This window comes from Anas acuta, chromosome 3 (genome assembly GCF_963932015.1).
Source record: "Anas acuta chromosome 3, bAnaAcu1.1, whole genome shotgun sequence".
NCBI lineage: Eukaryota > Metazoa > Chordata > Aves > Anseriformes > Anatidae > Anas > Anas acuta.
This window is the reverse complement of record NC_088981.1, coordinates 92,402,452-92,418,125: the sequence shown is the minus strand read 5'-3', so window position 1 is coordinate 92,418,125 and position 15,674 is coordinate 92,402,452. Positions and strand designations below refer to the sequence as shown.

The window sequence follows — 15,674 nt, the reverse complement described above, 5'->3', positions numbered from 1 at the left end:
TACACTAGATACAATTGTGCTGTTTCATCTCACAAGGTACCTCAGTAGGAGGAGCATTAAAGTGCACGTACAGTTACTAAATGCTTGGCACTGTGGCATGGAGAGAATTTGCAACTGTAAAGAGATTGCAGTAGATGAGATTTTTTTTTTTAAATCATGCTGTACTGAACTAAAAGCCTTTTGATTGAAATACATAAAATAAAAAGACCAAAAATGTTAATTAGCCTCTCTTTCTCTTATTTGCTAGCCCGACAAAACCAAATTGCAAAAATAACCCAGTATTTCACATACCATCTAAGCCATTTGTCAACACTAAGTGCCAAAACGATTCGGATAAATATTGTAACAGACTGTTTATTTGCTAAGGAAAAAGAATAAGCAAATAAATAATCTCACAATTATTTATCCGCTGAGTCATTACACTAATACATGGAAAACAAGTCCTGGGCATTTAAAATGCAGATACAGACAACCTTTTAGTGCCCTGCATAATCAGTTGGTGTGGCTGCACACAGCAGGAAGGGAGCGCTTGCTTTCACTGGCACTGAGGTACAAGCACAGGAACAGCAACTCTCATCCTAAAGAGTGATGCTCGGACATCCAGGTGTGGGTTGGAGTACTGAAAGCAAGAGCAAAAGAAATATAATAACGTCAAAAGAAGTGGTGATGCTAACAGCATTCCCAATCATGTCTGTTGCCTGGATATTCCTCTCTCAGCACTTTCACTGCGAGGGATTAAACTCAAGACTTGAAATGCTCTCACAGTAGGACACCAGCACGTCAGCACACAACCTAAGACACAAGTCCCAGCCAGGCTTTATCCTGGCTCTAGAAACTCAAATTCATGGCAGGAACTGGAACACGGGCACATAACCTGAGAAGGCTTGTCCCACATACATACATTTTTTACATTAGATTAATGGAAGTGAAAAACAATTCAGGGAGCGGGCAGACTTCCAGCAGGAGCAAAGCCCGTGCTGCTCAGTCTCTTGGACTAGGGCTAGCACTACTGATCCCTGCTCCAGCAGCAGGCAGGAGGGGACTAGAACAGACATTTCCTCTTTTTCCACCACAAATAGGTAAAAAAGTCTGAGGCAGAGGTTCAGAAGGTGAAAGAGAAGATCAAAGGTAGGTGAAGTCAACAGAGCATGCTGCATGGAGAAACAAAAAGAAAAATTCCCACATCCAGCAGAAGCTATAGGAAGACCTATCAATATTTTAGTCATGCATCTAAACCTCCAACAGACTACAAGAGCCTATTCACAATGCTGCTCGCTGAAACGACTACGTGAATTCCAGACATCGACTTGGAGCACCAACTGCAGAATACATTTCATGCTCAGAATAAAGATGATCCTCCATGATCAGAGATGATTCTAATGCTGTTTAATCAAATCCATACATTTGGTATTAAATTGCAAATTATTGTGGACACGCACATGCTCTCAAAGTGTAAACTTAATTCTTTCAATTCTCTTGAGGATTACATGGTTTACAAAGCCAAGAAATGCTTCAGTGTGATAGCCAAAATATCAAGACACAAACATGTATTGTTTTTCAGACACGAATGTAATCTTTATTAACTAGACTAATGTAGATTAAAAGTCTTTAATGCTGCTCAGTGCTAATGTAAACCCACTTTGAACAGTCTGATGGACTGGTTCAGTGACAAGACACTGAAGGAAAGGCATATCCGTGAGAAAGCACAAATAAATGCCCAATGTAAGTAAAAACACATACACTGCTACGAACCAACTTGATTTCATTTAACACACGTTGCAACAGAAAGCAGCAGCAAACGAGGCTTTGGGTTGATATTCTCAGAGCTTGGCTAGATCTGGCCTCCCAAGGAGGGTATGGATCCCATTAACAAGGGCTTTATTCTAACAAATGGAAATAGAACAACACAAAAGTATCCTGTTAAGCATGATAAAATTATAAGGTAATTTCATCAAGGGACCTAATCAACTTTGGCTTTCTTCCTGTAACTCATCTGCGTCTCTTCTTCTCTCCTTTAAAGAGATACTGAGCCAAATTCCAATTCGGCTCTACTGTAAATTGGAAGTCAACAAAAATTATCTGCAAAGAAGGGAAAAATCTTTGCAATTGTTTTGTTAAAAATTGAATCAGGAGATAGAAGTCACAGGGACTGGGAAAAATGTTTGCTCTACAATACAAAGGCAATATCAGCAGTAGTTTTGAAAATGTCATTTTATTTCTGAAATGAACTTTCTTTCTGAAAATTATGGTGAATTTTCCTCTAGATTAAGATTTCGTATTAAAATCCTTCCCAAAACTGAGTTTTAGATGCAGAACTAATCTGTAATACAGGGTATTATTATTTGGTTTCAGGCACTAGGCTATAATCTGAACAATGCACAGTCACTGGGAGAGAATTTCAAAGGCACAAACAGCAGCGAAGTGCCTAATTCCTATTAAAAGTCAGGGGGCTAGCAGTCTAACTGCGAGCTCTGCTTTTTAGAATATGCTACGCTGAAACCAGATCTTAGCAAAAACACCTTATTCCCAGAAGCTATGGACAACTACACAGTTGCAGCTTCTCCAGACAAATGCTTGAGTCATTTCCTAATTTCTAGGACATAATGTAAATCCTTTATCTCTAGATTAAAAATTTATCTAAAGGCGAGGTAATTTAAGGCATTAAATATTTATAAACGTCGATAGCTAAGTTCCTGACTCCTACCAAAATTAACAGAAGTTTTGTTTGAGTAAAAACCACAGCATCACAAGTGCTGTTTAGCTCTCAAAAAAAGGCTCTTCTGCAAGAACTGCTCAGGATGCATTATAATATTATTGCTGTAAAACGTCTGTCCAAATTCCTACAGGCATTTTCTAATGCTGCTTCTGCTGCTCCTGAGAGACCGTGTCACATGAGGAACGCAGGGACTGTAACCTGAGCAGGCAGAGCACAAGGCTGCGAGCAGAACCAAAGGATACCCGGCTCAGCACCCTGCAAAAGACTTTCGGGGATTTCTCTGTTCACCTATATTCCCAGCTGCGCCTCCTCTGAAACATCACTCCGGAAGATGTGCAAAGAGTCAGACTCCTACTCGTTTTGTGCCCTAAAACATGTATGCTTCTCTCTAATCCCAGTATAGCAGGGCTCTACTAATTTTAGATCCAAGTGGTGTAAAGTGTCATAGCTGTCAGATAGCTGGATACCTGAATCTCAGTCCAAAGTAACTTGGTTTTCCAGCACCATTCGACTTTTAACCCCACTTCACTGCTGACCTGTATTTATATGAAGTTGAAATACATGAAATATAAATCTGTATTTATATTTATCTGCAGTAATTATGAAAGCAAACTATTGAAATATATGTACGAGCCAACCAAGTTCAGAAGGGCCATGTGGCTATAATCAACAGCAGATTTTGGCCTGTGCTACTGAAAAGCCCATCAGAGGCCTAATCCTCCTTGTCTTACAGAAATAGTCACACTAATTGTGTAATTGCAATGTGCAGAATTTAACCCCGAATACAGTTGCTCAGAATCTTTGTCCTTTCCCGGATTTATTTGCAGATATTGGTGGTGTTAACTGTACTTGCTTAAAATGTACCCTAAAAAATAAAAAGGGTGGAAAAGCTGATAGATTGCATTCTGCAGCAAAATGACGCATACACAAGCATAACGACATTAAATCCGGAAACACGCGAACTTACTTTCATTGCAGCTAAAGTCTAATGTCCTAGGGGATAACTGATCTCAGCAAGACTACGACCTGTTAAAGACGGAGCTTTTACCCGGGCCCTGATCTTAGGAAAGGGGCTTGTGTGGGTGGATCACCAGAAACCCCAAAAGCACCGGCGTCTGCCTCCACGGATCGACTTGTAAGATCTTGGTATTACTGTGCCCTTCAGGATCTGACCCGCGGACTGACTTGCCTTTGTGAGCATTGTATCACCTGTTTGCAAGCTGGGTTGACTACCAGCATTCAGCACATGAATATTTTCACCCACCACAGAAAAAATCACGGCTTTGTTGAATTAAATGGCTTTAATGATGTTTTGCAGAAAACATTTCAGGCATGCAGCAATAAGCCGCATTCATATTTGACATTTACAAAACTTTATTCTTTTAAGCCTCAACATATAAAATACTTGCACTTAACTCGAAGCATGTGAATAAGCCCATTTTTATTCAGTACAAAGCACTGAATTCTGAATACATGTTGAAGTTCTAGCAAGAAGGTGGAATGAACTCTTCAAAACAGGCACTTTTTAAACAGCGTAGAGGGGAAAAAAAGAATGCATAATCTGGTTTTCATGCAAAAGATCACTAGAGATTAGTGAACTAGATCACAGCAAATAATTAACCCCCCCTTATCCAAAGCCATAAACTGGGCCAAAGCAAGCCTTTTAACACAGTGATGACTGAAATTTATTTTTTCCATGCTTCACCATCTCCTGGTTTGGGCCAAAATAAAAGCATAATGAAATATTCCTGTGATTGCTATTTAAAAAGTGTTTCTGACTCAGTGGAAATTGGGAAGTACCAGAGATGCAATGTAACAGACCTTTACTGATCTCTGCCCCAGTGCACATACCAAAGATACTTGAACCGATGGCCAAATTCTGCCCAACTTAGTCATCCGAGCAGGTATCTTTTAAACTACAGCTTACATATACCATCCAACTCAGCTCCAGAAACCACTGTCCAAACCTTGAGACCTCCACACAGCCAAAGCCTTGCTGAATTGGCTAGCATTCAAGTTCTCAGTATTTTATCCCCCCAAAATCAAGACCCCTTCAACTTAATTCAAGTGAACACAACTCCAATCAGCAAGATCCTCTCCGTATTTAGGATGAGATGCACTGAATAAAATCCTGGCTCTAACCAGTATGAACCGAAACGTCAGTGAGAACTTGTTGCTTAAAGAAGGAATGTTGAAAGGGAGGAAAAGTGCATTTGTACATTTTTTACAAGGAGCCCATTAATTTTGTCTGACTTCATCACACAAGTGCCATTACGTTTCCACCCTTAACTGGACACACTTTCTGTTGGCTCCAATTAGTTCTCAGGAGGCTGAACTGCTGTAGGACACGTGCGAGGAGCAGGTGAAACTACGTCATCATGATGAAGACCTGGGTGGTGGCAAAGATAGGATTAGGTGATGTGCAGCCAGATAATCCACACGTACCCTGCACTGTGCAACAAAAGACCAATCCTATTTGTCCAAAGAAAGAGGGGATCGGTTCCAAGGCTAGAAGCTAGCAGCACCTGAAATGAGGTGTGACAAAACCACCAGAGACAGAAATTCCTCATAAACCCTACAAAACTAACACCTATATGCCACCGGTTTTTGTTAATGCCAAAGAAGAAATAAAATAAATTAAAAGCACCGAGGCAATTACTCACTCGAGTATTTCTGAATTCAAAATCAGAAGCCCTGGAGCAGAAGGTTTGATTAGTTCAGAGCCTGGAGCACAGAGCAAGATTTCTGCTGGCTGTTGCTTAAGGCCCTTGAGTTCACAGTATAAATAAGGAGTCTCAGCAGTTCACAGATTCCAGAATCAGGACTAAGTCTGATACTGAACGCATTTAGGAGCCTCCAAATTCCTAAAACTCTGCAGCTTCTTCATTTTCAGATGTACAAAAAACTATTCTGAGTAAATGGTCCCTTCCTGAATCCAGGTTTAATCCTGGTTAATTCAGGTTTTAATCCTAGTTCAAGGAGCTGGATGACAAGCGCCCCATTTTCAATCTGAATTCAAAAACCATCCCCACACAACGTCAGAACAGCTTTTCTTGAAGCTACCCTCCATTGAGCACTACAAGAGGCAGATTGTGTTACCTCTGAACCCCTCACAGGCAACAAAGCACAGCAGATGACTTGCCAGCTCTTGCCTATCTCTGACTCGTTTCTCGGAGCACAGAAAACAGAGCTGCTTGCTATGCATCCGCTGAGCTCGTGGCATGACAGATTTCTTCAAACCAAGAGAGAAACACCAATACTGAAACAGAAAACAAATCTTAACCCAACCTGAGTTGTGCCCAGTCCCAGGCCTGCAGCAAGCACTCTAAGGAAGCAGCGGTCAGGCATCCAACCTAAGGAAAATATTCATGTGGTACCTTTCCTGTCATCAACAACTATTTAGGCCAGTCCAGTGGAGCCAAAATTCACAGCTGTAATAGGTCTGCATGGACCAGAAAGCCTTATATATTTTAAATGTCTATAGTTCATACAGTTGAAGAATATTCTTGAATAACTGTGATTTCTTTAGTACTTACCACTGTGAATTAGCTCTTTTTCAGAGACAGCAATCACAGGGTCATTATCAGATGTTCCTATTTCAACAATGATGTCAAAGGGAGGCAACTTGATTGCATGATTGTTCAAAATTTTGCAGAAAAAGATGGCTGTTCCAACTATTTAAATATTTGCTACCTGCACTGCAAAACACAGTTTTGGAGGGGTCATGAGCTTAAATCTTGATTCTTGGTGCATTACTTAAGATTTATGCCAGAGTAAATCTAATGAACGCAGTGTATTTAAAGACACTGATCTTTAAACTAGTGATCTTCAAACCTTTAATGCTCAAATCATGTTGGAATGCAACAAGGCATACCTACCCCATCTGACTGAGATGGCATCTAATATTTTTTATATTAAATGTATACAAAATACCACTGGACATTTGCTTATTCAAAAGTCAAAGGGAGAAACTAGTTACCAGGAGCAGCTAACAATAATTTTATCAATTTTTGCTCCCAGGCAATGGTGATACGACGTACAAAGCACCAAGACTGATTTTTAAAGTTCATTACAACCTTCTGAGCAATAAAATATATTTTTTTGAGACAAAGCTGACCTGTTAGTTATATTTGTATTGCTTCTCATCTTCCTATCACAAACAAGATGTGAAATGTGTCAAATATTTCGAATGAAATGTACCAGACATATTACTGCTCCTATCGCAATAGAAGCTTTGCCTCTCAATTTCTATAGAAGCTACTGACAAAGCAGTGATTTTTGCCCTAAATATGTAGCTTGATTCAACATGATTTCTGAATCATCTGAGATAACATGACTTTTTTTTTTTTTTTTTGCCTCTATCAAAACGCTTTGAAATACTGCCAGTGAGTTGCTATGTGAATCAAGAAGAAAAATATGATGGGCAGTGACTGAAGTGACCAGCAATCACACAACGTTTTCTCCCATAGCAAACAGCTCCTCTGCGCTATCGCAGCCCCAGCGAACAGTTGCCTGATTATTTACTGTCACAGCCAGGGACGTGGTCAGCAGCCAGAATTTGGAGCCATACAAATATCCTGGTTTCGACAGTTAAAGCAACCACGTCCTTTGTTTTGCACAGCCTGCCTGACCTGCAGCCTACTTGGGCTGTGGAGAAAGATGAAGAGTGAAATCGGACTTCTCTACATTTGAACAGGGCTGTTATTTTTTTCCCTAAATCAAAAGGCCCGAATGTCTTAATGATGAGGCATCATATGATTCCAAGCCTAAGACAGGCGATGAATTTTGTACAGCTGACTCTGCTAGTTACAGTACTCAACAGCTGGGGCATAGATAATTTGGCACCCTGATAAATACAAGAGCATTCTGCAGACTGCAAAAAGGAAAAGGGAAAGAAAAAAAAAAAGAAAAAGAAACATTAGCATTAATATTATTCATCGAAGCTCACCTTAAAACCCTAAAATCGACACGTTTTGCATTTGATTAAGAAAACAAATACAGGCAGTGTTTACAAAACTGGGAAATTCAGAGAAATGGCACTCCCTCTTCAAAGCATATATCGTAGCAATTCTTTTCTGATTAGATCAGCTCCCATAGCAGGTCGTCAGAACAACAATCACTGTAGTGAAGTCATACTACTGGGACTCGGATGGGAAATCATGAGCGGCTTGGAAACACATTGTGAAAAATAATGTATTTTCCAGGCTTCCAATATATCATAATTAAAACAAGTCCGAACCTTTACCTTTGCTCCCAATGGCTGAAGAAAGCATACCTCAAACAGCAAAATAAAGCACGCTGATGCACTCAATATGACACTAAAAATTAAGACAGCTGAAACTGGATCCTTCTGAACAATTTCAGGATTTAGCTGTCACCAAAACCAGCATGTTGACAGACCTGACGTGGCCCCCACAATATAAAAAAGTCAGGTATTTCCAGAATTTATTTCTAACAAACGTGAATTTGTTTTAGGAGTTCAATTTAACTAAAATACATTTATCCACTAACACTTGAAAAACAAATGTTTCAGTCTCTACACAGACAAAACTCCCACTGAAATTGGGAAAATTAGGCCTAATATCTTTCCCAGATTTTTAAGCAAGTCGACAAACTGGTATGAGACCAAACCTTATTAAACCTGAGTACAGCAGCAAATCAAAAGTAATCTAAAGCAGAACAGCAGTGTTTTAAATTAGATCCAGGATAGAAAAACAAGTTTTTCTCAGTGTTTTTTTTTTTGTTTTGTTTTTTTAATTTACAATGTGAAGTCTACTTGCTCTTTTTTTGGAAAAAATTATTTCAGCTACACATGAAGTAATTGATAAAAAATAGGGAGAATATAGAATAAAGATGTCCTTTTGAAGACAATCTGTTCCAAACCATAATTATTCCTCATCTAAAATGCACTAATGCATTTCAGTACTGAAACAGTGCACATGCTCCAGAGCTGCATTGACACAATGGGCAACAGACACAAAGAAGTCATTAGTCAATACTGTTAATGACACACGAGATTGCAAGTGGCACAGGTAGAAAGTACTCTCAGAGCTGACAAGTTCCCATTTCACGACAACCATCTGTAGGTGGGTTTTGTTGTTGTTTTTTTTTTTCCCAAAATCTTACCAGTGACAACCAGGATTAAATAAAATCCACTATCGATATCTTCGAATCAAGCTGTCTTAAGCTGTGCCACTCCCATTCCCATCAGTGGGAACCATTTAACTAAAACCTTCAGAACTGCCTGGAAGCACACAGCTGAAAACCCCTGATCCTTCAGAATACATGCTTCAGATATAAAATCCAACCGATCTTTTCCCCAAATATCACAGAAGAACTCAGCACAGCAACCGTCAGCCCTGACATGCTGTGAAAACTATTTCTGGGACGCGGATCCAATCTGAACGGTAACGCCATACCTTTTTACTTTAATTAAAATCAGACCCGTAACACTTTTGAAAAAACGCTTTCAGATTCAGTGTTAGCGAACGTACTGCAAAACAGTCAGCCATCACGTCTCCTAAACCGCCTCCTCCATCCCAGTTAATTAAAAAAGCAATGCAATTTACATGTCTAATAGGATAGATTTAGTCGCACACATCGATGCTGTGACAAACGTTTCTATTTTCCCCGATTTTTTCCCCGCATTCAACGATAACAGAAACCACCTGAGGTGCCATATAAACCGAGATCCTCCTTCGCCCGGCTACCAATGCAAGGTGAAAGATAAGCTCCACAGATAAATGGCCACGGAGACGTAAAACACCGTCCGCATTTCACTCGGGGGAAAAACCATCATCATCACCATCATCATCGCTGCGTCTCGAGGCGAGGAGTCGCACACGGGTCGCCCACCAGTCATGGTTTGCTGTGGGACCCGCAGGGCACCTGCCGGTGTCCGTGTGTCCGTGTCCGTGTGTCTGGGGGTGTCCATGGGGCCGCCCTACCTTTGTATCTCTCCAAGACATCCTCGTAGGCTTGCAGGTACTCCTGCTCCTCGGCGTAGAAGTAGGCGCCGGGGGAGAGGTAGCCGGCCATGGCTGGGGGCTAGCGCGCACTGCCCGCTGCCCAGCTCGGCTCCAGACAGCGAGAAGGGAAAAAAAAAAAAAATAGGGAAAAAAAAAAAAAAAAAGAAGAAGAAGAAGAAGGGTGGGGGGGGACCGCTAGCGGCAGGAGGAGGAGGAGGCCGAGGAAACGCCCATGCCCCCGCCCGGCCGCGGCGCTCGGGTTTCAGCAGGGGGCGGCCGGGCTGGGGATGGGGCTGGGGCTGAGGCCGCCCCCTGCTGCTTCCCCCGGGGCCGCTCCTCGGTCCTGGCCCCGGCCCCTTCCCCTGCCGGCCCTCCCCGGCCCCCGAGTGCCCTCCCCAAGGCTCGGCGCCTCCTCCCCGCGGCCGCCGCCGCTCTCGCCATGCCCTGAGGGGGGACGCGCCCCGCCGCCAGGAAATGGCCGCCCCCGGGGCTGCCCGGGGGGCACGGGGGAGACGCAGAGAAGGGGGCTCGGGGCTCGCCCCACGCACCTGCGGGCAGCCCCCCCGTCCCTAAAAGCCGGGTAAAGAGCTTCGTCACCCCGCCTGGCTCCCTCCCCCGAGCCCCGCCGCCCCTTACCGGCGATGCGCAGCACGGCTCTCTCGGCGGGGTCCAGCACGGAGCCGCCCTGGATCTTGCGCTTGGACCGCTCGTGTTTGGGCAGGTTCCAGGGCAGGGTGTCCCCCGGAGCCGGCGACACCGTGCCGGATTTGTGGCTCGAGTCCTCCTCGTCGGAGAAATCGGCGGACGACGACATGGAGCAGCGGTGGGACGCGGGGCCGGAGCTCTGCGCGGGGACAAGCACACACAGGGGGTGAGGGGACGCTGAGGGGGCAGCCCCCGGGTCCCCCCCTCGCCGGGGGGAAAGAGGGAAATGGCGATAATAATTACAAGGAGGGCAGGGGACCGCCGCTCACCATGGCTGGGAAGGCGGTGGGGTGATGGAGGGGTGCGCGGGAGGGGTGTGCCCCCACCCCAAAAAAATAAAAGCAGCCTCTAGGGGAAGCGCACTGGGGAGGGGGGATGCGGGAGCATCGTGGCTGCCCGGCGGTCCTCCGGCTTCCCCCACAATGAAGCCAGCAGCGGCAGCAGCAGCAGCAGCAGCAGAGACAACAACAACAACAAAAAAACCTCCCGGGCTGCCAATCGGCAGCGTCTGGCTCCCCCGGCAGGACGAGGCCGGGCTGCGCACCCCAACAGCTCCGCGGGCCCTCAGCGCCCCCCGGGTGCTGCCCGCAGGGGCACACGCCTCAAGGCACTCGTTTTTTTGCAGTTTTTACCCTCCTCCAACCCATCTAGGCTCCTTTTTCTTTTTTTTTTTTTTTTTAGTACTAAAGGTGCTAGGATTTTAGGCTTCCCTTGTAGCATAGCCCTCTTTTTTGGGGGGGTACCTTAAAATTACAGGGGAAATCGCGTTGTGACAGGATCTGGTAAAATTTGCTGCTGCCGTCTGGACAGATCCACTGCTGCTTTTCATGGGATGTAAAAACAAACCTTTATACCTTTAAACCTACACTAGGGGTATTTCACTCTTATAAAAGCAGAAAAATTGCATAAGCCGGAGTAGCACTGTGGTGCATGACGTGCTGCACAGAAAACCGCCCGTGATATACTGGCAAATAATCTGCTGAATAAGGGGGTCTCCCTTCTCACTGGGTGCTCCTCCCTACGTCATTCATCTCCATGCTAGTCCCTTTTTCTCTTTTTACAGTGCTTGATGGTAAAGTTCAGAGGGGATGGAGAGAGAGAAGGGATGCATAAAGACAACAACTAAATTTCCCTTCTGTATGGTGACAGAGGGAGAGCACCAGGTAGCACAGATAAACAGGAACACGAGATGCCTGATCCCAGCCCTAACTATCTCTGCAATGAGTTTGAGTAGCCAGGAACATTCTGCTGCCAGTTTACCCAGGAAGGTAAAACTCTCCATCTAATCTCATAAATTGGGAGGGTCACAGGCCGGTGTCTTGCTGGCAGCCCACTGCAGGGCAGGGAGGGCAGCTGGCCGTGCCGCTGGGGTAGCAGGGTCTGCGATGTGCTTTGGCACAAATGAGGTTTCCTGGGGCCTGGCCGTAGCTCCAGATTTTGCAATGAAAGAGAAAGTGTTCCCTTTAATCCCAGCGCTGAGCATCCTTCTCTTGGCTGCTCGGTAATCCTCAGTATTTTGGGGTCACACATGGAGATGGAGGCAGATTTTGCCCTGCAATGTCTTCACGTTCTGCATTTCTACCATTTCACATGAAAACTTACAAAGAAACCAGACATGGTGTTGTGAGGGTGCTGCAGTGATACTTTGTTAGGATTTAGCTAGCAGCTGGACACATACAAGGACAAAGTAAAATAGCAATTGTTACTGAAGCTTCAGAGAAAGAAATCGCAACCCTATGTTTACCTTTAAAAGAACATGTTAATCTTTATCCAGCAAGTATCTCTTTTCTCAAAAGAAACCATAATAGCCATTCTTGTTTAAATAACCAATTTTAAAGCTCCTTCTATCCTTAGAAACCAAAAGCGCTGTCAAGGGACGGCTCTATACATACCACTGTACGTGCCACACCCTCTATTGAGAGGTCAATTTTAGGGAAAAGGAGACTGTTCTGGTCAGCTGTGCTGTGGTACTGGGAGATGAGCTCTGTGACAAGACCCAGCTCCCACATTTTTGAGAAATTAAACTCAGCGGGCAAAGGTAGAACAGTCCTTGGCACCTATGTGCATTCTAATTAGCTCTGCTCTTTTACATTGTTCCTCGTCCTTACTTCATGCACGCACTAACAAAACTAATGAACAAAACCCACTTCAGCTTACTAACTCTTCAGGAATCACGTTACCTCATTTTCTGAAAAAAAGGTAGGATTCTTGGAAAGAAATTTTTCATAATAGGGAGATCTGGCAAACTTGCATCTAAAAAGTCATGGTAATGCCAACTTTTAACTTAATTACAGCCTACATTTTTTACTCAGCATGGAGATACTTCTGAGTAATGCATACACAGAGCTATTGAACACCTGAGTATTTTTAAGAATTTGGACTTTGCTATTGCAAAGATGTTTGTAATGAAGTTGAACAACTGCTTAGCTTTGCTTGAGTAAATTAATAGCTTTGATAAGAAGTCTGTAATTATTCTCTTTTGCACAGCCACTGTTCAAAACATGCTTAACAGTCCTTCTGCTGGATTGTTTGTTTCCAGCAGACACATTTTCCATGCCATAGCAGTAAGACCTGAATAAGCATTCCATGATTACAGCAACATGCTCACCAATTAAAAAAATATATATCAGAAAATCTGTGATATCCTGAAAAGGGTTCTGGGCTGATTAGTATCGAACAAGAAAAAAATTGGTCATATTGTGTTAAAATCCAATTATGTAAGGCACTTCTGTTATATTTCTTTAAAGCACATCACTGTATGCAAGTGAAAAACAACTGTTAGTAATACAAGATGCATTTTGTGGTCACGGGTGAAGTGTCTTTTATAACCACTAAAATATTGATCAGGCACATCCTTACTTAGCCTACCCTGAGACTTAACAAGGGTCAGGGCTTGACCCTGCTTAGCTGGAAGGCCCGTAGGGTCACTCTCCAGCTGCTGTAGCTGCTTATTCTATGCCTCCGATTATGCATTCCTTCTGCTCATTAGACTAAAGATTGATCTGTAGCCTCTGTTTTTGGTCAGGGGGAACCAGTGAATTTGCATAATATTCATGCATCTAACAGCTTGTGCATTGAAGCCTGTTGGTCATACATAAGCAAATCTAAGACGAGTTTTGTCTGCATTAGAAGTACAGGATTAAATTTAATGCATCGCCTCACCGTCAGGGCCACAGGGGGGTGCAAACTGCACGCAGAGTCCCTGCTGCTGTGTTTCAGGAGGCAGAGCGGCTGGGGCCAGCCGGCATTCAGGAGAGCAGCATTCGTTGCTGCCAGTATCTCGGTTTTTCTCTGAAATCAGGTGACTTGCAGCAGCTGAGAGTCAGGCCTGTTACTGTGCTATAAAAGCAAGGCAGTTTCCAGTAATGGGGATGACTCCAAAGAAGCGTTAGTGTGCTTCTTGTAAAAGGGAGTTGGCGAAGCATCAAGTCGTGATTTTCCTTTGAGGAGGGAAAGAAGGATCGTTCCTTGTAGGTAAGGCACTGCAGATGATCAAGTGGAAATCAGGTGGAAGATGGTGCAGCTGGGAAGCAGTGTACGCTAACACACAGCACCACGTACCCAAGGAGCCACACCTACAGGATCTGATACCCCCCAGAACGCCAGTGGGATTTGCACTGTCATTCCTCATGGGGGAAACAGCGGCAGAGATTTACTGTAGCAGTTTTTGAATTCTGTCAAGCAATCGAGCTGGCAAAAGCAGCTAAGAGGCTGATAGCGAATCATACTGGAAATGTTCTCCATCTTTATGACGTTGGAGATTGCGCTGCCTGCTGAATTCTGATAAAGCAGTAGGAGTTATAGGTATGCTGTACTTTCCCATCTTATTTTTAAGAAGGATTTACACTGCAGTGGGTCCTTTCACGCTGTTTTTTTGGAAGCTGCTGGGAAGTATGGCTCAACATTGCCCTGTGCTTCTGACTGAGATTAAATTCTCAGTTCAGTTAAGAGTTATTTGTACATCACTCATACTGAACCATTCTCAGAATTCCAGGAATACATTCTCTTTTCCTTCATCATACTCATTGTGGACAATGAATAAACATGAACAGATATAAAGGAGCATGTTTTTGCTGCATGTGTTTCAACAAAATCCTTCCTAATTTAGAATAACTTAGATATCAATTGAATATAAGATGCTATTTTTGTCTTTTAACATCCCAGATTGAATGATATTAAAGTGGATCAACTTTTAAAGTGAAGTTATTTAGTAAATTTGAGACAATATCTAGGGCAACTGCATGTTCCCATTAGTAAATCTTTACCAGTTTAACCTGATTAGATGATAATGCCATGCAGAATACAAAACATCCAATGTATGTAATCAGGCTAGGCGAGCCCCTTGGGAATGCATGTTGTCAGAAATTACCAAAATTCAAAACAGACACAGAAATGAAAGTACAAACAAGGGCAATGTAAAAAGCAACTATGCTGACAGAGAAAGAAAGGAAGAGAGAAAGAAAAAGAAAATCCACCAGTGGGGACTGAGTTGTATTTAATAAGTATTTTCTCTCTGGTTCTGTGCCAGTCATTTAAGAGGACATCCATGTTTGAAAGTGCCTATGCTACCAGGATATGCAAACATAACTAGTTTCTGGCTTTGTATATAAAGTTATAAAGCAGAAAACCGGAGGGCAAATACTCTAAATATCAACCTCCAAAGCATCAAAGGTCTGATTCTCTGTTAAACTACCTTAGTGAACAGTTAAGTTTTTCATGAAGACAAATTATTGCTTTGTAGAGATAATTTACATTGTCTGTCTTTCTTACAGGCAAGAGGAGACGGAAATAAGCATTCAGTGTTTATTCTATCACATGCAGAACATGTATTTTGAGCCTGTGATTGTATTTACAAAAGGAAATCCTGATAATTTCATAGGCTTTCAAAAGGAGATGGGTTCTGTTCGAGATGCTTGTAAGTCAATTTCTACCATTTCCCCACTTTGAAAAAACAAAACAAAACAAAACAAACAAACAAACAAAAACACTTAAAGAGGTAAGAAGACAACAAATGTATTATTAAGGACATGAAATTCCACAGCACATAAAAGACTAGACCTACATATGTACCTGGATATTGCAACCCATTTTTCTAACTTCAAGCTATGTTTATTGGATAACCACCTAAAACTCAAGTGATGCAAAACTGAGTTTTTCTGGTCAGAACTAAGTAGTCAGAAAAATGTGGTCCCCCGGGACAACACAGTCCCTCGTTCAAGAGTTCAAGACTTCTTGGCGCAGAAAGAGAAAGTGAAGAGTGCAGCGATCTGCATCAGAGCCATCAA

The 15,674-nt window shown here is 43.0% G+C and overlaps 1 protein-coding gene and 1 long non-coding RNA gene across 33 annotated transcripts in view; one reads left to right on the top strand and one right to left on the bottom strand.

Moving 5' to 3' along the window:
• Positions 1 to 15,674, bottom strand: part of DST (dystonin) — a 296,897-nt gene that overhangs the window by 254,078 nt on the left and 27,145 nt on the right. For 26 of the 32 annotated variants that reach the window (XM_068678323.1, XM_068678322.1, XM_068678298.1 and 23 more), the window contains exon 4: positions 10,321 to 10,528. In XM_068678323.1, coding sequence (XP_068534424.1) covers positions 10,321 to 10,528 — 208 coding nt within the window. Of the gene's footprint in view, positions 1 to 9,663; positions 9,819 to 10,320; positions 10,529 to 15,674 lie in introns of those variants that run through there. The other 6 variants (XM_068678318.1, XM_068678319.1, XM_068678320.1 and 3 more) reach the window with 3 other exon arrangements.
• Positions 10,421 to 15,375, top strand: LOC137854636 (uncharacterized). Its single transcript, XR_011095306.1, has 2 exons — positions 10,421 to 10,555; positions 11,453 to 15,375. It is a non-coding gene; the product is annotated as an uncharacterized lncRNA (long non-coding RNA).